The 23,072-nt window shown below is 35.5% G+C and overlaps 1 protein-coding gene across 1 annotated transcript in view; it reads right to left on the reverse strand.

Annotated features, from left to right (window-relative positions):
- The window catches only part of CCDC102B (coiled-coil domain containing 102B), a 178,182-nt gene that overhangs the window by 73,828 nt on the left and 81,282 nt on the right, over positions 1–23,072 (reverse strand). Inside the window, exon 5 of the mRNA XM_032872257.1 lies at positions 16,226–16,334. Within this exon, the coding sequence (XP_032728148.1) occupies positions 16,226–16,334 (109 nt within the window). The remainder of the gene's footprint in view (positions 1–16,225; positions 16,335–23,072) is intronic.

Genomic DNA, 23,072 nt, shown 5'->3' on the forward strand with positions numbered 1-23,072 from the left:
GCTTCTTTCTAGAAACATCACCAAAGGTGATGTTTGAGAAGCAAACACAAAAATGAACTACCAGGACTTCACCAAGATCAAAAGCTTTTGCACAGCAAAGGAAACAGTCAACAAAACCAAAAGACAACTGACAGAATGGGAGAAGATATTTGCAAATGACATAGGAGATGAAGGGCTTGTGTCCAAAATCTATAAAGAACTTATCAAATTCAACACCCAAAGAACAAATAATCCAATCAAGAAATGGGCAGAAGACAGGAACAGACATTTCTGCAAAGACATCCAGGTGGCTAATAGATATGAAAAAGTGCTCTACATCACTCAGCATCAGGGAAATAAAAATCAAACCCACAGTGAGATACCACCTCACACTAATCAGAAAAGCTAAAATTAACAAGTTAGGAAATGATAGATGTTTGCAAGGATGTGAGAAAGGGGAACCCTCCTACACTGTTGGTGGGAATGCAAGCTGGTGCAGCCACTCTGGAAAGCAGCATGGAGGCTCCTCAGAAAGTTGAAAATAGAGCTACCCTATGTCCCAGGATTCACACTACTGTGTATTTACCCTAAAGATACAAATGTAGTGATCTGAAGGGGCATGTGTGCCCGAATGTTTATAGCAGCAATGTCCACAATAGCCAAACTATGGAAAGAACCCAGACGTCCATCAACAGACGGATGGATGAAGAAGATGTGGTATATATCTACAATGGAATACTATGCAGCCATCAAAATAAATGAAATCTTGCCATTTGCAATGATGTGGATGGAACTAGAGGGTATTACGCAGAGTCAATCAGAGAATAATAAAGAAGTCAATCAGAGAAAGACAATTATCATATGATCTCTCTGATATGAGAAATTTGAGAGGCAGGGCAGGGGATTGTGGATGGTAGGGAAGGAGAAAATGAAACAAGATTGGATCGGGAGGGACACATACTATAAGAGACTCTTAAATCTCACAAAATAAACTGAGGTTTGCTGGGTAGAGGGGGGAAGGAGAGAGTGGCTGGGTTATGGACAAGGGGAGGGTATGTGCTATAGTGAGTGCTGTGAAATGTGTAAGCCTGATGAGTCACAGACCTGTACCCCTGGGGCAAATAATAATTATATGTTAATAAGATAAATTTTAAGAAAGATATCCAATTAGAATGCCTAAGCTTTATTTGATTTTGATTCAAATAAATTGTGAAAATAAAATTGGTATTTCTTAGAAAATTGGAAATTTTATCACCATACATTTGATATTAGCAAATTAACGTTATTATTTTAGGTTTCAAAATGGTATTTCTATGTTTAATAATAGTCCTTACATTTTGAGATACATACGGAGAAATAGGCCCAGATAGAATAATCCAAGGCTGTAATGTGGATGGATTTGGTATGGTTAAAAATGATCAGCCAAGAGACAATCATTATTAAATATAGCTGACGGAAAAATTGGGGTTCATGATAGTATATTCTTTGTTTTTGTATACAGTTGATATTTTCTATTATAAAAAGCTTAAAAAATAACGGTCCCCCTGCTTGTAAAATCTCTTATACCTGTGCACGAGCATACTTGGAAAGCTGCCCAATTCTGGCTTATCTGAAAGTGTAGGATCTATTAATCTACAGTCTTTGTTCTGTTAGTAATTCAGGTTCAGAATCTGTATCTATTAAAGACACGATTAGATTTTCATAGAAACCACATAATATACATGTTATAGCAGGTGACTTTTATCGTCTGTATGTGGTTGTGGGGGTGCAGATGAATACGAATGGTAGTTTGTCTAAGAGTTAATCAAGTCATAAGATTAGAAATCAGGAGTATGAAAAATAACACATTTCTATTGTGTCCAGTGGAAAGTGTGCATTCTGAATACCACTGTTATACTACCTGACTTCCAGCTGCATTCAACTGCAGGCTCGGTAGTTGCCTCAATAATCCAAGGTTATACATTTTACTGATAGCTGACTTCTGTCCACAGAATCACTCAAAGGCCAGGGGAAAGCCAATTAGAGTCTCAAAGAATAATTTATTATTCTTAACAGATTTATCCACAAGGTTATCAAAAAGGATCACACTGGTCAATGGAGGATTAATCATGACTTGCAGAGAATATTCACCTGAGAAATTTAATTTGTATTTTGTCAAGAAGTTAACTAGTATGTATTTTAGATAAAAAAAAAAAAAAAACAATAAGAATACAATAGGGTACAGTTCTTTGTGTGGATGTTTGTCAAGAGATGTTTATACAAACTTGTTTTACCAATAGAAAGAAGTTATTTTGCACAATGACGAACAGAGAAATTGATAACTTTCCTTTATTCCATGTTGAATCTAAAGATATTGCTTTTTTTTCCCTCTTAACTTTTGATTTATCCATTTCTAACAACTTCAGGTACTAAATCACAACAACAACAAAAGTTGTATTGCTTGGTCACAGACTCCCAATAAGATTTCTACCATTTTTATAAAAGAGCAACAGCAGAGTAGTCAAAAGACTACTAGAAAAACATCAGGAAGACTGTGTTCTAAATCTGGTCTGACTAAAGCTCTTCTCTGGCCTTGGACAACCAGACTTTTAGGCCTCAAATTATTCTGCTTTTCACAAAAGGAGTAAGATAAGCTAGAGTTTATTTTATATAATTTTCCAATGTGAATATTATGTGAAAGTGAGAGATTGAAATTACATACCTTGATAAATTAGCAAAAGGAAGAATGATAAACAGGTTAGAAATTATATAAAAAAATAAAATGTTACCTAAAATAAGGTAATAACTTCTGTACTTTTTTAATCCAGAAAAGAAGAAAATATATTTAAGACAAACATTATTTTAAAACAAGTTATCATGGGGTGCCTGGGTGGCTCAGTGGGTTAAAGCCTCTGCCTTCAGCTCAGGTCATGATCTCAGGTTCCTGGGATCGAGCCCCACATTGGGCTCTCTGCTCAGCGGGAAGCCTGCCTCCCCCCACCCGTCGTCTGCCTCTCTGCCTACTTGTGATCTCTGTCTGTCAAATAAAAAATAAATCTTTAAGAAAAAATAAAAAACAAAAACAAGTTATCATGACTAACCAAAACATTCACAAAACATATGTAAAACACATTCTAACTAAAAACTAACCGCTTTTTTTCAAAAGCCACATGTAAGGGAAACAGGATGGAAAACCATACTTCTAATATATGGTCAAAACAATAGTGACTACAGATCAGGATGGAGTAGCAGAAACCAAATCTGGCAACCTGAAACTATTAAAATAGCAAGAAAAATAGAGCAAACAACTGTTATAAAAACAGTGATTATCAGGCAATTCTGGAGACATGGAAAACAAAGAAAAATAGCCCCCCACATTGCTCATTTACTGCCTGGAGGGAATGTTCAGCTCATAGATTAGGAAGGGAAAGCAAGGTGGTCTCCCTGAGTTGAGGTGAAGCTGGGAATGAGGCGGGCTGAAGCTTAGTGTGGGCAAGAGTTCCAGAAGGGTCCTGAGCACAGGGAGAACCCTGGAGGTCTACCCAGCACTCACCAGGGTGGTGACCTGAGCATAACTTTGAGAAAAGTTACCCCCAAAAGGATGAAAAGAAATAATCCCTACAACTGATAAAAGACCAGCAATAAGAATTCTTAATTCCAACTGCTCGAGATAAACCTCACAATTCATGGCCCATTAGGTGAAGTACTCAGAATGGTTTTGCCTCTGGACTCAGTAGGAAAAATAACCATAGACTAAATGCTACTCTGCTCCCACCTAACCAGGCTTAAAAGCTTCACGGCAAAAAAAGATAAAAATGTCTCCAAGTAATAGAACTAGGTCATAGAAAAAAAGCTCAAAAATATTTTTTTAAATATAAAAATATTCACCACCCATTCAACAAGATAAAATTCCTAATAACAGGAGTCCAATCAAAAATTACATGTCATGCAAACAAATACAAACACATGACCCATAACAAGTAGCAAAATCAATCAATTGAAACTTGCTCAGAAATAATAAAAATGATAGAATTAAAAATGACCAAGAAGGCCTTAATGTTCCCCTCAGCTTGATTAAAATTTAGACAGGTTTATTTGTGATGACATGCTCTTTAATTTTCATTTTCTTCATGTTTCTTTTGAAAACAACACCCAGCAACTATAAATTCCTTCTCAACCTCTTTGAAGTATAAACCTTCTCCCCGCCTTCTGCCAGCTTTATGACCCAGGCATGTCTTTCTCTAAGGGCTGGGAACCATCTCTTTGAAATGTACCCATGAAGGAGGTAGCACTCTTTGCCCAATCTCTATGGGAGGGTAGAGACCTAACTTCCATTGTGCCATTTAGCAAACTCAGCTAAACTAATCATAGAGAAGACCATCTGAAAACTCAGGAACAATCAAGGTGCTGGATATAGCCCACTAACCAAACTTCCTCTCTCAAAGCCCTCGGTATACTTCCATTAGCTCACCACAATAGCACTACAATGGGTGCTAATTAGCAAGCTCCAAGACAACTTCAAGTGGCTGGATGTAATTGGAGTCCCTGAGAAAGGGTTGGGGACAAATATTTTTAAAAAATAATCATCAAAAAGTTTCCAAATTAAAAAAAAAAATCTAGATACACAGATTCAAGAAATTCCACAAATTCAAGGGCAAAGATATATAAAGATTATCTCAACACATCAAAATCAAATTCAAAGCCAGTAGTGAAGAAAAAGTCTTTTTCTCCCCCATTATTTACAACTATCAAATGTCTTTTAAAAATCTTAAAAAAAAAAAAAAGATTTATTGGAGTGAGAGGAGACAGGAACTAGGGTGGAGAGGGCAGAGGGAGAGAGAAACTTAAGCAGGCTCCACACTGAGTGCAAGCCTGATGCACAACTTGATCTCATGACCCTGAGATCACAACCTGAACCAAACCCAAGTGTCAGACACTTAACTTGACTGGGCCCCCCAGGCTCCTGTAAAGATCTTTTAGAAAAATGTTGTCCAGCTTAGACACAATTGACATACAACACTGTATAAGTTTAAGGTATACAATGTGATGATTTGATACTCCTACATTGTGAAACGTTTACCACAATGAAGTTAGTTAAGATACCCTTCACCTCATACAATTATCACGTTGCTGTTATTGTCCTTGTGAAAATCTTAAAGCTCTATTCTTATAGCAACTTGTAAGTATGCAGCACAGCATTGCTAACTAGGGTCACATTCTGCTTTCCTACCATGAATGAGAGCTCCTGTGGCTCCACATCCTGGGCTGCATTTGGTGTTGTCAGTCTTCTGGATATTGGCCATTCTCACAGGTGTGCAGTGGAATCTCATTCTTGTTTTAATTTTCATTTTCCTCATGATATAGTATGTGGAGCATCTTTCCATGTCTATTTGCCATATGTGTATCTTCTTTAGTGAGGTGTCTAAGTTCTTGGCCCATTTTTAAAATCAGGTTACTTGTGTTCTTACTGTTGGGTTTTAAGAGTTCTCTGTGTATTTTGGATAATTAGACCTTTTAATTTTTTTTAAATGAGGTTTCCATAAAAAAAGATCAGCATAATGTTTATGTCTTTATTGAGTTGTGGCAGGAATAGTGGCTGAGGTAGCAGAATACAGAAACACATTAAAAAACTAACAAAGTGGAAGAAGCCAGTCAAAATTCCATTTATGGGAAATGTCCAGAATTGGCAATTCTACAGTGTTCAATTGGATTAGTCATTACCTCAACCCGTGGTGCTTGGAGGGCCATGCTAATGGACAGAGGTTTCTTTTTGGACTGACGAAATATTTTAAAGCTGATTGTGGTGATGGCAACACAAGTTTGTGAATACAGTCGCCGCTGAACTGTGCTCTAAGTAGATGAGTTGTACAGCCCGTGAATTATATCACCATAAAGCTGTTAAAAATATGTAAAGAGCAAAGATTGCTTCATTGAAAGAATCACAGCAATTATGCCATCTCCTTTAATTTTAAATCACAAAGAGCTTTTGTTAGGAGCGCTCTTAATGAAACTACCTGAAGCACAAAATGAGCTTCCACCTCTTAATTTGTCTCACTGGCATCCCTATCTGAGGAAGAATTAAAAAGCCTACTCACTCCTTGCTCTGTGTATTTCATTACTTAACATTGAGACGGGGGTGAATTAGATACTTCCCAAACTCTGTCAATATTAAAAGAGAACTTAAACTTATGATTTAAGTCTAAAATGCATACAATGCTCTTTACTTTTTATGCAAATAAGTTACTCTTGGAAACATTCCATCTTACATAATTTTCCACTAATTTGGTGACTTGAAGGTGGTTAATGCATTCCTCCTCTCCCCTAACATATGGCATTTTTGAAATCTTCGGAGCTAGGAGCCTGACCTGTGCAAATCCTTCCCATGACCAAATAGCAGACAATCCACTTTTCTTCTTTGGGACTTAATGTCTTTTTGTGTAACCAAGGCTATATGTAGAATCAGCAAAAGCCATCTATACAGTGGGGGGTGGGGTGGGGTGGAGCCAGAACAATGGAAAATAGACCAAAAGCAAAGGGTTGGAATCCTCCTGCAACTCTCCTTTCCTTGACCTAAAACATTTACCTACCCTTATTAAGTCCATTGCAAGTGTCTTTTGACCACTTCGCACTGAGTCGGACTCAGGTGATGGAAGGTGTCTCAGCCCTGAAGGTGATTATTGTCTAGGTGAAGAGATAAAAAGCAAGCAGGCACTTGTAATAAGTAATAAAATAACAGCATGGACACCAGAAAATCACACTACGCAGAAAAAAGCATCTGCTGAAATTTTGGAGGTCGAGCTGAGGAAAGCAGAGGAACATGAGTAAATTCAGGTTTTATAGAGGCTGATTTTTTTTTTTTTTTAACAACTGGGGACAAAGCACAATTAGGAATGAAAATAAATAGTTATTTTGAATGAGGAAACAACATTCACAATATTTGGAAAGCTGACATACACTGTAATAGATCACAAAATCCTGAAAAATCATATAAAGTTCTAGGAATAACTACTAACAACTAAAAATTTTTCCTAGCCTTTTGGCTGTCATTAACCTCTATTATGACAGTGACTGTGTAACATCATTTTTAATAGAGAGAGTTTAGTCTTTCTTCCAGACTAGCTGGTCAGTTTTTTGTGAATTAGGTTTGGATAAATAAGCTCACAAGATAACACACAAGCCTATTTGCTGTTGGGAATATTTACTTTTTGAAACTTGTGCCCCACAAACATAGGTATCCTAAAAATTATCTTTCCTATGATTTTTTCACTTAAAAGAATCAACCATGTTTCTGAGAGGAGAGAACTTCCATACTGACTAGGTAGACAAGACAAACACTTCCAAAAATATATTCCACTGGATACAGACTTTGTGTATCCTCGATTCAATTTCAACTTGGTAAGACCCCAAATATTTCTACAGCTACTTCATGTCCAAGACAGAAGAGGACAAGAGTGTTGGGGGAAAATTCAAAGTGGAAAGAAGGAGAGGTTTAAACAAGTGTGTATCAATTATCTTATTTTTGCAAATTACGTATCTTTTGCAAATATGTCTTGCTAGTATGGCTGCCGAGGTCCAGGAAGGGGTCCATCTCAGGGACATGGGACTGAAACTTCTTCAGCTTGTCTGCACAGTGGCCTTTGCAGAGAAGGAACCATGTTTGTTCTCCTCTGAAGATCTGAAAGTAGTGTATGTAGTTCAAAACACTAAATCACCAAGTAACAAGTATCTTTCTTTTAGTACAGTATTTTCTCTACAATACATAAAGAAATTACTTTTATTTCAATCTACCAGTCATTACGAAAAATAAGGAAAGTAAAGTATACATTCCATTTCATAATTTATATTACCAACTAGGAATACATGTAACTTTTTCAGTTGCATGTATCAGATCATCAGATGGAAAGAAACCAGGACTTGCAATGAATAGATCTGGTTAAGCTGCAGGTTTTTCAGTAAGGCTGGTGTATTAGTCAGGGTTCATCAGACAGACAGACAAATAGAAGATATATATCATCCTTATTTTGATTTATGTTACATTGTAATCTTTCCGTATATTTTTAAATTTTACTTTTTCCCATAAAGATACTTATCATAAGGAACTGGCTCACATGATTTATGGAGGCTGACAAGTCCCCAATTTCTGCAGTTGGCAAGCTGATGAGACCAAAAAGAGCCAGTGGTGAAAGTTCCAGGCCAAGTTAAAGACCTAAGAACCAGAGCAGCCCTTGGTAGAGGTCCAGTCTGAGTCACACAGGCTTGAGATCCAGGAAGAGCTGATGTTTCAGTTCAAGTTTGAAATCAAGAAAAAACTGATATCCTAGCTGGAAGACAATCAGGCAGGTGGAGTTATCTCTTAGATGCAGGAGGGTCAGTTTTTTTTTTTTTTTCTTTTTGACCTACTTTTATCATTTTGCTCAAACTATTAGTTTCTATAATTAAATATCAACGGATTCCTTTGTGTTAGGTTTTAATTTTTAAAATTGCATTGTTTAACTTAAATAGATGTTAAAACATCTGATTTCAACCTTTTTCTTTATATCTAGCTTCAGGTATATCTATACCATCTATATCTTTATATCCACAAGCAAAGTGGTTTCTGAATAGCCTAATTTTCTTTTGTAATTCTTATAATAGCCTTTGAGTTAAGTAAGTATCACAGTGTTCTGAGCGTTACCTTGGCAATGTCTATAAATTATCCACTAGTAGTTCTATTAATTCTGACTTATGTAATTTAGTGCTTATATTATTCTTAATTAGGTTTGTTTAAAAAGGTCTTGAAGGCACTTATATTGGCAAACTCGTGTCCCATAATGCTTCATTGTTCTTATACATTTATAGAATTCTAACACGGTATTTTATCAGCCTCATTCCTTGGCCTGATAAGCTAATTTATGTCTTGCAAAGAACAAACTGAAGAGATTTTCATGACAGATAGGCTGTTGGGGTGAAGGTTCACTCCAATGCCCTGGAAAATCTAAAATCCTCAGTAAAGTAGAACAGTAGCCTCATCAGGCCAATAAAAGACAAGTCTAGGATTTCCACTACCCTCCTTACACTATAGCTGCAGTGGTCATTCAGAAATATAAGCATATAGAGCCAGAGAATAAAAGGGTTGGTCACCACAAATTATAATACCATTAGTTCAGCACTGCCTAGAGGGAGATGAATAAAACAGACGTGACATATATTATCATGAAGCTGACAGTTCGAAAGGAAACACAAAAATAACTACACGTTTAGAGACGGTCTTTTAAAATCTTGTATATTTCTTTGAAGTGAAGTAGTAAAGGAAGCATTTTGTGGACTGAAACCATTCCTCTTTATAAAGCATATGTAAACTGAGGTTAATGATAAGATGTGACTGGCCGGGAGGAGGCAAAAGCATTTTGTGTGACTGTTCCAGACCGTGAAAACAGCATGGACCAAAAGGTACCAGTGAAGGTTCTCCAAAGAAAAAGAATGTAAATATAAATATAAAGAGTATAAATATAAACACACACACACACACACAGATAAGACACAGAGAAAGAGATACAGTTATTATAGGAACTGACTCATGTAATTATGGAGACCAAGAGGTTCCAGGATCTGCAGTCTGTATACTGCAAAACCAAGAGAGCCAGTAAAGTAAATTCTAGTCCAAGCCCAAAGACCTGAGAATTGGGAGCCAAAGTTATAATTCCCAGTCCAAGTCTGAGAGCCCAAGAACCAGCTGTGGTGATGTTTAGGGCGGGAGGAGATGGAATTAACCATCCCAAGTACACAATGTGTCAATCTGGCATCCATATGCATCTTTTAAAACCACACTTAGTCTTCTCATTAAGACAAAAACAAGGTCTTAATTCTATCTAACATGATAAAACTTTTCTGCATAGAACTGAAAATGTACTAATTCTTCTCCAGAAGAGGCAGTAAAGTCCTCGGGTAATGTTTACTCTTCTGATATCCTTAAGTTAAATACTCTGAAGTTAAATTAATAATGCTTAAATACTGACATAAAAGCAATACATCTTATGTTAACGATAGGGAATCAGAGAGGAAAGAAAAAGATATGAAAAGATAAGCATTGTTGGTTGCTGCTGCAGGCAGGCAGAGGGATAGGGAGAGAGACAGGCATACTCAAAACAAAATAAGGAACAAACACTCACGACACTTCCAGTCCTCATTTCTATCACGGGTCACCTGGTTGTAGCTCCTTCAACCATTCTGTTCCCTTTGTCTTCAGCGAGCACCTAGATGGTCATGACTCATCACCTGGTAGGATGACCCGAACCTTCATTGCTGAGGTCTCAGGGCCATTAGAAATGCTGCATGCATTGGATTGTTGTAGTTTTCCATCAACCATAATCACAGGGTAATACTAAGACTCCCTGAGGGACCTCCTGCATTCCTGACACGACCTTCCTCAGCTCCATGGGGGAGTGCCAGTCCAAATTTCCCCTGGTATGCAGGATCAATCACCCCAGCCAGCATAGGAACCCATATCCACCAGCTGATTTAAAAAAATAAAATGAAATGAAATAATGTAGACTACAGTAAATAGAAAAAGGGAGGAGAGCTTCTAGCTCTACTTAAAGTATCCATCCCTGTGGACGGCAAGCTATTGGCCTGCAACTCCACGTGTCCCTCCATCTGTTACTCTTTTGTTCCCAGGAGAAGGAGAAGTTATTTCACTAGTGAATTTAAAGGAAAAACTGTTCACCTGTAGCTCTACTCCTTCCTCTCCCATTCTTTGGGTAAGAGAGATCTGCAAGAAATACACCTTCCATAATCCTTCTCAAACACAAAGGATGAAGAGTGAAAGGGTCTCACATAAAAAATAGCTTTCACCAGTCCAGGTCATCTGTGGGGATAATAAGTCAAGCTTTTTAATATGGATTTTAGGATTAGGAAGCTCACTTTTCCTTAAATATAAGTCTTATCAGTAACCATGAAGGCAATATATTCAATATATTTATTAATAACCTATTTATCAGTTAATGTTACTAATTATGTAATATATTGATTCCTGCAGCAGAAACTGGTTAGATGGTTACAAAATTCATTTTCTCTTTCTTTTTAAGTATATAGCTTGAATACATTTCCCAACATTCCTTACAATTAGGTGTCACTATGCAAACGGATTCTTGCCTGTGGGTTATAAGTGGAAATAAGGTACATCACCCCCAAGCCTAGAGCACAAAGCATCCCCACATGATTCCCATTCTCTTTCTTTCTAATCTTGACCAGATGCAGAGTGTCAGCTGCATGACCTCTGAGAGCCCAGGGCACAGAGTCACTGCACAGAAAGAGGCGGCTACCCTCCAAACACATGTAGGGGGTATATGTGAGTCAAAAATTATTCTCTATTGGGTCCTATCTACTGAAATTTGAGGCACTGCTCATTAGAGCAGCTGAAGATAGAAAAGAGTGGTATCATTATCAGACATCCTTTGAATCGTCAACACCTGGTGGTTTAATCAGGTGGAATTAGATTTCCTTAGACTTCCAATCACTTGGAAGGCAGCTACACTCTAAGTAAAAGGGAAGTCACTGAAGTGTTTGAAACAAGGTTGTAATACGATCCAGTTTTTGTTTTTAGAAATATCACTCTGGTTGCTGGATGGAAAAATAAAAAGGTCAACAGTGATGGATAAGAGACCCGGCAGGAGGGAGCAAAGCTGATGTGATGGTTATGACTGGGAAAGTGGCGGAGATGGAAAGCAATACTAGGAGCTACAGTTTAGAGTTAGAATTCATAAGATATATTAACGATTTTGGTCATTTCTATGGAGCAATTTCTTTAAGTCACAAAAATATCAAAATCAGACAATTTTCAAATAAGTTTTGAGCTCACGGCAGTACTAACACTCCATCCACCATCCACCTATTTCAAATAAGTATCATCGAGGACACTTTCCTTATGCGTGCAGAATAGCTTCCATATTGGCAAGGGAAAGAAAAGCAAAAATAAACTATTGGGACTACATCAAAATAAAAAGCTTCTGCACAGCAAAGGAAACAATCAACAAAACTAAAAGACAACCTCCTGAATGGGAAAAAGATATTTGCAAACAACATATCTGATAAAGACTTACTATCCAAAATAAAGAACTCAAACAATCAACACCAAAAAACCTCCCAAATAATCCAATTAAAAATGGTCAGAAAACATAAAAAGACATTTCTCCAAAGACGACATATAGATGGCCAACGGACACATGAAATGATGCTCTGTATCACTCATGACAAGGGAAGTGCAAATCAAAGCCACAATGAGATACACCTCACACCTGTAAGAATGGTTAAAAAAGACAAGAAATAACAAGAGTTGGCAAGGATGTGGGGGAAAAGGAAACCTCGTGCACTGTTGGTGGAAATGTAATTTGGCACAGCCACTGTGGAAAACAGTATGGAGTTTCCCCCCAAAAAATTAAAAATAAAAATACTGTATGACACAATAATTACACTACTGGATATTTATCCCCCCAAAATGAAATACTAATTCATAAAGATATATACAGCCTTCCATCTCTTGCAGCATTATTTACAATCACCAAATTATGGAAGCAACCTAAGTCTCCACTGGCATAATCTTTTAAGAAGTGAATGTATTTTCAACCAAACTTCAAGTAAAAAATTTAAAAAACAAAAATTTAGAAAAAATCTTACTTCTGAAAAATTGATGGTGTTAGTGTAGAATTTAGCTACATATAATCCTAATTCTAACCTTCTATTTCCCCCAAATCAGAAAGATGTTTTGAAGTATTTCAGGGAAGGCTTTATTGACAGCCCTTACTGCCATATATAGTCCCACAAAGCCTGTGTCTGTAAGTATTTAGCATAAATATTTATAAAAGAACATTGTAAATTATAAATTACTAGAAACATTGTTATTATCATGAAAAGAGAGAAGACTCCTCGATAAAAATCCTTAAAAAAATACCAGTAAAAGTACAAAATTGTAAAAGACAAATTATACTTCATTTTTCAGTTTGAGATGAATTTTAAAATGTTAGCAGTATTCTCCACATATGGTAAGATCTCTTCCATTATGGAAAGAATCAGAGTCATTTATTGTTAAAGCAAAAGTACCATAATTGTTTGTAATCAATATTACTTCCATGAATATTTGATTCTCTAAATCATGAGATTTCATGAAAATGACCATTTCAAAAAATTGGAATTCATAATCTAGTTCCAAATCAATACTTAGAGATGTGCAAAGGAAAAGCTGAATAAGTATTAAATTCAGCACGGGAACAGCATGTGGAATATAATCATTTCTACCACTCATTGTTCTTGGTTGCATTTTAAATACGTATTAGATTTTACAATTAAGTTCTCATATTTACTCTTCACTAAATGTCAGTGATTTAAGAATGATTTCCCTCTAAAGAAGCCAGATCTTCAAATACATTTTTAAAAACCCTGGTCTATTAGGCACATGGGTTTCCATCTCTAAAAATTGCTAATCTTTGTATCAGCAGTTCCTAGCCAGGCGTGCATTTGCTTGTTAACAGTTTCAGGCATCTGAACAGTATTCAAGAGGTTTTTATAGTTGAAGAATTACATAAAATGAAGGTCATTTACCAAAATTTTTGAGGACTGGAGTAAAAAGGAGTATTTACATGAAGTCCCAAAGTATTCACATGAAGTATATATCATGACACATTTCTAGACTGCCATTCAACTGAACAGAAACTTTGAATATTTTACACTAATGATCACTCTGCAACACCATTTCTAAATGTACCATAAAATTCTTCTTGTTCTAACCTATTATAAAACAATTAAACAAAGCATACATAAAAATTATGTGACAACATATTTTTATTCAGTTTTTAAATATTTTTAAATATTCCACAATATTTTTTAAAATAATTTAAACATATGTGCATACCACATCTCTTCAAAAAGGCTTCCAGGTGTAGGGAGTAGAGAGATTTTAAAAAGTAATCTCATATAAATAATTCAAACAACGTTTTTATCTCTGTTAAAATGAACTTTACATCATCTACTGTAAAACTTTTTTTCATTCGTTGTCACTTCCACTCAATGTTCAAATTTGTAGTTCACTGAACTGAAACATGTGCTCAAAGTTTAAATAGTTGAACAAGTTTCTCATGACAATGTTCAGGTTTTCCCTGTTCCAAAATCCCTATAATTTTATCTAGTAAAAGGATTACATATGTACTAATATATATTTCTGTATGGGTTTTTTACATTAAATTGTAATTATATGGGTTTTTTACATTAAAATGTAAGCCCATTTTATACTGTAAAATAAAATACATTGGTTTTATTTTTTTCTCATCTATAAAGCTTTGTTAAAGTAGACTTGTTCCCACTTAATGTCCAAAATGTCATCTCTGAATATAAAGCATTAAACATTTTAAAATATACATATCCTTTTGTAAACCAACTCAAAATCATGCCCCTTTTCAAAAACAGTTGCTACATAAATGTTTAAATTGCTTGAATAAAAAGCATTAAGAAACTAACGTTATCAAGTCTGCACTGCCCACTAGTGGCAAATGATAGTAAATGCACATTTATTTTAAAATTATAATTAAAACCCATTCTATCATCAATAATAGCTTTCTCAAATTAGAGCCCAATATATTATAAGGGCAAATACACATACACTCTAAACATAAATGATTTTTGTATTCTGAACTATTTTTCCTGTATAATAATAATTTACTGTCCTTGTTCACATCAGTTCAGTTAGGTGTCTGTGAATATGAATCGGGGCGCCTGGGTGGCTCAGTGGGTTAAAGCCTCTGCCTTCAGCTCAGCTCATGATCCCAGGGTCCTGGAATCCAGCCCCGCATCGGGCTCTCTGCTCACAGCAGGGAGCCCGCTTCCCCCACTCTCTCTGCCTGCCTCTCTGCCTACTTCTGATCTCTCACTCTCTGTCAAATAAATAAATAAAATCTTTAAAATAAATAAATAAATACCATGAATCCATACATAAACGCAGGTGTATGTGCACACACACACACACACACTGTATATATATACCTAAAGCTTGAGCTAGAAACAAAACAACTCTGACAATCTAACACGAATCTACAAAGGAGAGGTAAACCTGATGTGGCTTGTTAGCTTTAATTGTTTAATTTACCCCTCATTGAGAGATGTTCTCAAACTAACGGTCTGTGGCTCTCACTGAGATTACTTTTTGTTAATAAATGATTTTTAAGCAGGAGATAGTTGCTTAATAGTATTAGGAAAAGCTCTCCCTCATTTGAAATCTCAGGGGTCCACTGTGTTAACAGAGCCGGTGCGTGACCATCACCGGCCTCCACGGACATCAGGACGCCTGCGAGTGACTCAGAAGGTAGGTGTATGCTGGCAACTAAGGTTCCTCATGTGATTTCAGCAAACTTAATGACTCTAAACTTCACCACTTGATGGAAACAAGCCTGAAGCAACATTAAGATGGGATTTTACCAAGAGAAATATTGCTTACCACTTTTTTTTAACAACAGCTGGAATAATGCTTCAGACTGAGGCACAATTACATACAGAATTTAGATACCTTCTCTAGACAGCTGGTCAGCATATACATGCTTTGTATACATATACATGTGTGTATATACATATAATATATAATGTATAATATATAATTAATATAAACACACATATATACACGCCCAAATAAATGAAGACTCATTTGAAGCATTTGGCTTGTCATCATTTTGTCAGGATTTTTCTTTTCTTTGCTCATTATTCTACCCCACCTGCTTACATGGAACGATGCTTTGGTATACACAAGATGGGCAATTAATATTGTTTTAACAATGAATATTAATAAATCATTGAGATGGGAAAGGTTCAGACAGCATTTTAGCGATGAAAATGCAAAGGAAAATTATAAAGGCAAGTGCCTGATCCTGAGGAACCCATAAAGCCAATATGAAAAGAACCTAGGTGCACTTGAGATATATTGATATTTTCAGACTGCTACATGAAAGATAAAATTGTTTGCTGCAAGTGCTATGATATAATGACCTCCTTAGCAGTCCCCTTACACGTGCCTGGAATGGATAGTTAATGGTGTCACATTGATCATTCAAAATATGTGTTCTTTAGAAAAAGATTCCTTATGGGTTGAGTCTGACTGAGATCACATGGACATGGGAGTGAAAATATCCCTTTTATGGAGGAAATTCAATTTTTTAACTTTTCCTTGTCTATGGAGCTTTCCGCCCACTAGGTAACACATCCGAACAAGACAACAGTCAGTTTCATTTTCCCTTGACATCGCGCGCCTCCATACCTCTTTCAGGTTTTTTGGCTTTGGTTCTTTTAGTTCTTCATATTTCCATTTCCACACAGACAAAGCTGACTCCAGTCGTTCTATTTCTTTTTCCAAAGATGAGCGCATTCTAAATAAAGAATTAAAAATAAAATAGACTTAAAATTTAAAAATAATTGTAGGGACACATTCAATATTTGATTTCCTATTTTCCTTATTTTTATACTTGTATACGGCCATTGTAATCACAGGAAAACTTTTCTAGCTTATTAAAAATTATAAATATTGAATAAAACTTGGTTTAATTTGTTATTCTAACAATTAGCATTAGAGTAAGTTAAACATATTTAATTTGGCTTTGCTAGTATCAAAATATTTGACTTTCTGCCTGCTTTCTCCTGTATTTTTCATTTATTTCTCTCATTCTCTTATTCATATTGTTTTCTTATATAGGAGGATATATAAATATATCTAATTTTAACATGGCTTTTATCCAATTTCATATTCTGACTATATATGAATAAAGAATCCTTTGATATGAAAGAGAATGCCAAGGACTCCACAAAGTAATTTAAGAAATAATTTACTGGAGATATACTTTTTAAAAAATATTTGCAATTTTGTTTTAATGAAGCAATTTCACTGGCATCTTTATTTAAAATAATTGAAATTAATTTATCCATTTGTACAACAAATGACAAGTTAGGATTGAAGTCTGGTCCTTTAATATCTCAATTATTGACTTTTTTTGTATGGCCATATGTCTGTCAGAGTGACTCACTGAAAATAATTGTTTACTTCTGGTGGTAATTAGCATATACCAACCCTTGCAGATGGCCAATCCTCATCTGTGTGTGGTGCACCAGATTAGTGTTAAAAAATGCTCAATCTCTTTTCTCTACCTCAATGGACAGAGTTGCTTTCCCCAATCCTTGTTTCTAGGCTTTGACAATGGGATATTAGCAGATATGACAGACCCAGATGTTTGTAAAGAATCTGTGTGGTTGGGCTTCTTCTCTTATGTCTCAGCCATCACTGTGAAAAGTCTCCCCAAGGAATTGCTGTCCCCAAATAAAAACATAAAGCAGATCTGAGCCCAACCTTCCTATGGCAACAAGCTGATCTGGCTTGCCTTTTTTTGTATCCATATGGGCTAAAATAAATCATTGTTTTAGGCCACTGAATTTCATGGGTGTGTGTGTGTGTGTTGTTCTTTTGTGTTTTTCCTGCAGCAAAAGATAACTGACATAGAAAACGATACTTAAAAGGGGGATGCTACAGGAAAAAATGGTGATAAAACATAAGCAGCTGGGAAAATGGGTGATAATGGTAAGTAAGGAGGAAATCATCACTTGCAGTGTTTTGGAAAATGGAAAAGGTGCCTGACACCACCAGGAATGCTGGCGGGCTCCATTAGGCTGAGCCTTCAAAGTGTTTATGCAACTGGTTTTACCTTCTTGTACTTTGGCCATAGCAAAGAGAAGTATGTAGCAATGCAGACTCACTGCTCCCCTTGGGAGTATGAGAGACGGGATCATAACCAGTCTTTCCTGCAGAGCCCAGTCTAGATCAGTCAGCATTTAGTTGGCTCACAGAGTCCAGCTGAGTAAAGTCTCATTGTTGTATACCACTGAGATTCTGTGGCTGTTAGTTAATAAACCTTATTGTAATTATAATTAACCAATACACACACTTGGCTCTATTTTAGTTTAATGTCATTAGAAGGATCTTAGAAACATATTCACAGATCTAGAAGATGTACCCAGAATCAAAACAGAATGTCATTTACATATTTATGAGAAATATGAATCTTCCAGTTAGTAATACTATGAAAATAATTTATAATAGAATTAGGTCATAAATACATTAATTTAATTCAATCAATGGCTAAACATCTTATTAAAAAGTCATATAAGTATATTTGCATGAACCAAGCCATAGAACTGAAGAGAACATGTGAGAATGTTAGGGTTTAACCTCAGAAGACTCAGGTTGCAAAAACACCAGCACCATTTATGACTATAATTTTAAATGCCTTATTAACAGCAAACATACTAAAACTAACAAACAAAAGGGCTTGATATAAAAGTATGTCCTATGAATACTGCCTATGAATGTCCACAACTACAGATTAACAACCTCAGTCCAAAATCCTGATAGATAAGCAGACCCAGCCAGCTAATGACCCCAACTTACTTACTTAAAAAATAATTTATATAACTTAAAATAAATAACTAACTAAATAACTAATAAAATAAATAAAATAAATAACTTATATAACTTAAAATAAAAGATTTTATTTATTATTTATTTATTTATTTATTTATTTTAAGATTTTATTTATTTATTTGACAGGGAGAGAGAGAGAACACAAGCAGGTGAGTGGGGGAGGGAGAAGCAGGCTTCCCGCTATGCAGGGATCCTAATGCGGGGCTGAGCCCAGGACCCTGGGATCATAACCTGAGCCGAAGGCAGACTCTTAATGACTGAGCCACCCAGATGCCTCCCAAGATATTATCTTTATTCTTAGTGACTATGTTTGGGATTTCAAGAAGGGGATTTGGTATGAAATAATGAACAAACTGCCAAATACTAATATTTGGTGTCACACTTAAATGGAACATGTAAATATCACTGTACATTAAAATATGTTCTATATTTGGCATTTGGATAATAAGGTTTTTGGATGATTAGGCATATTTGAATATTAAAAGAAATTGAGTATTGACTTAGACTTGAAAATTTGTTTAAAAATATAAGAAAATTTCACTAAGTTTGTAACTTCATTGGAATGTTTAAAAATCACCATATTTAGAATTTTAATTTACTAGAGTTGCATGAGAAGAACATGGGAATCTTTTTTCTGTCAGGGATTGAAAATTTTAAAAAGGAAAGGAATACAGTAAATTAATAAATTCACTTCATTAAAGGATATTAATTAATTACATTTGTGTAATAAGCACACATTGATAAATTTTCTCAAAATTTATCAGTAAAATAATATAAAAATTTACTTGAGAAAAGTCTACATTTTAAAATTTCCAAATTCAAGATCATACATGTTCAGAAATCACTCTGAGTTTTTTAACATAACACTTTAATAAATCAAATGATAATGTTAGCAAAAAACTCATATTAAGATAAAAATGATTTCTTATTACTGCAGAATAAATGTTAATTCTCAAAAATGTCATCAAAAAGTACTGGGGTAAATATTCTTTCAAGAATTTTATAAGAGGCTCAAGAAGACCACTTCAAACTATGTATTAATTAAACTTTTAATCTTAGTTATAGAGAAACATAGGTGTATTCTAAACGTATAATTACATCTAAATTACACCTAGACTTAGAATAGTCAAAGCCAGTTCATGAAATGAAAATAATAGAATTTTGCCCAACTGTATTAAAATGAAATGGATTCCTATTCCTTATTTAAGGCAAATTAATAATGTTTAAAATAGAGTATTATTTATCTCTTAATGCAATCTTATCTTAAATGCAATAACTAATATTTATTAGTTTACTGAAGTTAAATTATGTATTTTTATTACCTAAAATGGTAAAATTTCGTCAAATGAAAGGACAGGCAATTCATAAACACATATTTAGTGGTAATGTGATGCTTGGATATTTTTATTTTTAGTATGGCTTCATGAAAAAAATTTTGTGACTCTATGCAAGCAAGCATTGAGGACATAAGGACATTGCACACTTAAATTTATGCAGCAGAGGGCACTCTTTAAATTATTAATTACTGGCCTAATCAATTTATTCTATATTTTGGAGGGATTTTCAAAATTGATTAATTTTACAGGTAAATTTATAACTGAAATTTAAATTATCATCATATCACTTGAACTACAACAAGGTGACAGAAAAAAACTCACTTTACTCTAAAGAGTATTGCATATTTTATGCACTTCTTTTAAAAAATAACAAGGTCTAGAAAAAATGAAGTATTTTTAATATGATGATATGAACTTTTAAAGATCTAATTGCTAAAATATTTAACATTTGCAGAACTAAAAGATAAGGTGTGAACCAAAATGATTTTTATGGAAAGATATAATTGTATTTCTATGTAATCTTTTGATACTTTGTTAACTATCATGATCCCATAATAATTGAAGATAAAGGGGTACCTTGGTGGCTCAGTTGTTAAGCATCTGCCTTAGGCTCAGGTCATGATCCCAGGGTCCTGAAATCCAAGCCCTGCATCAGGCTCCCTGCTCAGCGGGAAGACTGTTTCTCCCTCTCCCACCCACCCTGCTTGTGTTCCCTCTCTCACTTTCTCTCTGAAATTAAATAAATAAAATCTTTTAAAAAAATTGACCATAAAATTTGGATATATATATAGACAGGAAAATAAACCAAAATATTTTTCAGGGATGAAAATTTCTGAAACATAAATATTTGGGGATAGAATTAATCATTTTTGAACTGTTTCATTGTAAAATATCTAATAAGATCTATAATATCAAATGCTTTTGCCAGACAAAAACAAATTAACTTGTAATAACATCTAGATACCAATTTTTCTATTAGTTCAAATTATAGAGTTAGTATCAAACTATAAAGAATAAAAAGAAGTTTATAAATGTGTTTTTAATCAGCAGTGTTTGTCATTTTGGGATTCTATTCCCAAGTAGTTACAATTACAACTTTGAGCATTTGCAGCATCTTTCAGCGAAGAGCCAAAGCCATATAAAGTTAATTTAATTGGAAAAGAGATGAATTTATAGATGACTATAAAGATCAGAGATGTTTGGAACGATCAGAGACTGATCCAGACTGGATCCGGAGGCGATCCAGCCAGGAGCAAAGGACTACTCTGATGCCACAGAGCTGATCCTACGAAGACCCCACTGCCTGTTGTCTATGCACTTTCTTGGTTATCAATTGTGTGTCTGACAAGTAAATATTTCAAATTAGCCAATTTAAGTAGTAAAGGATATTAATAGCTCAAAGAATCTTTTTGAGGCAATTCTGAGAAGATCCAGAGAAGCAAATGGGGAACCTGCAGAGTCAGGGGTACCAAAGAGGATACACCACAGCTATCTTCCCATCAGCATTTCAATGCAGCCACCATTTAGGGACAGACAGCACAGCATGGCCTCAACACCACCAACTCCAGACATGGCGAGAGTGTCCCTAGAGACCAGAGCCCACTGCTGCCTCTGGGATCAAGATGTAGCTACGGCCACAGCCTTTCTCCTCACCGCGATGGATTCTGGGTGCTCGCTGCTTCTTGGGGCATTAGCTTCTGCTATAAAGTCTCGGTGGCTACCCCTGAAGAGATGATCCTATGTCAAGTTTCTGCTCCTTAACTACCAGGGAAACTCACGTTGAGACCTACTAGCAATTGTGTAGTCTATGCAAAGAAAGAGAGTCCATCTCCCTCGGTAGGGGACTGCCCAAACAAAAAAGATACTAGAGAGTGAAAAACAATTGCAGAAGTACACAAAAAGTGACTTGAAATGGATTAAATATAAGACTGAAACTCTAAAACTCGTAGAAGAAAACTTAAGGGAAAAATTCCTGGATATTGGTATTTGGCAGTACTCTTTTGGATTTGGCACCAAAAGCAAACATAAGTAAGTGGAAGTACATCAAGCTAAGAAGCTTCTGCCCAGGAAAAGAAATAATCAACAAAATGAAAAGGCAACCGACGGAATGGAGAAAATATTTGGAAACCATGCATCTGATAAGAGGTTAATGTCCAAATTATATAAGGAACTCACACAGCTCAAAAGCAAAAACAAAACAAAACAAAACCAAAAACGCCCCCAAACCAACCAAAACAAAGGATGAGCAAGGCAGAGTGGACAGTTTTCCAAGAAGACATATAAATGGCCAAGTAAATGAATAGATGCTTAACATAACTCATCATCAGGGAAAAGCAAACCAAAACCGCAGTGAAGTATCACTTCACCACTTTAGAACGGCTGTTATCAAAAAGACAAGCAGTAACAAGTGAGGCTAAACGTGTAGTTAAAATGCCATTGTTGAGGAAAATGTAAATTGGTGTAGCCACTATGGAAAAAGATATGCAGGTTCCTCAAAAAATTAAAAATAGGACTGTCATATGATATAGCAATCCCATTTCTAGGTATACAACCCAAGGAATGGAAATCAGTACCTCGAACAGACTTTGGTGTCACTGCAGCATTATTCACAAAAGCCAAGATACAGAAGCAATCCGATTGTCCATCTACACGTGCAAGATACAGAAAATGTGAGGGGTGTGTGTGTACGTACATATGTAGGACGTTACACTAAGTGAAATAAGCTGGACACAGAATGACAAATACTATACCCTTTTATTTATACGCACAATCTTAAAAAGTTGAACTCACAGTAACAGAGAGTAGAATGGTGAGCGCCAGGGGCTGGGAAGTGGGGAGAGTTAGATGTCAGTCAAACGGCACAAACTTTCCAACTTACTTATGGAGTAAGTTCTGGGAATCTAACGTACGGCACAAGGACTGTAGCTAACAATAGCGTGTTGTACGCCAGAGATTTGCTGAGAGGGTAGATCGCGAGCGGTCTCACCACACACACAAATTATTAATGGCGTTAAGTGATAGATGTACTAACTAGTGGGATTGTGGTGATCATTTCATAGTGCTACCAAAACATCACGTGTGCTTGTCGGGATGAGCACGGGTGACATATGAAACTGCTGATTCACTGTATCGTATAACAGCGACTGACGTGATGCTGCATGTTAATTGGAATTAAATAGAAAAAGAAAACCCACCCAAAACCCATCCTGTTGTACAACTTAAATATACACAAATTTTGTTTCTCAGTTATACTTCAATGAAGCTAGAAAAATAAATACATATGTATAAAGGAATACAAGCCA

Source organism: Lontra canadensis, unplaced genomic scaffold, assembly GCF_010015895.1.
Source record: "Lontra canadensis isolate GAN:19392208 unplaced genomic scaffold, GSC_riverotter_1.0 scaffold44, whole genome shotgun sequence".
Lineage (NCBI taxonomy): Eukaryota > Metazoa > Chordata > Mammalia > Carnivora > Mustelidae > Lontra > Lontra canadensis.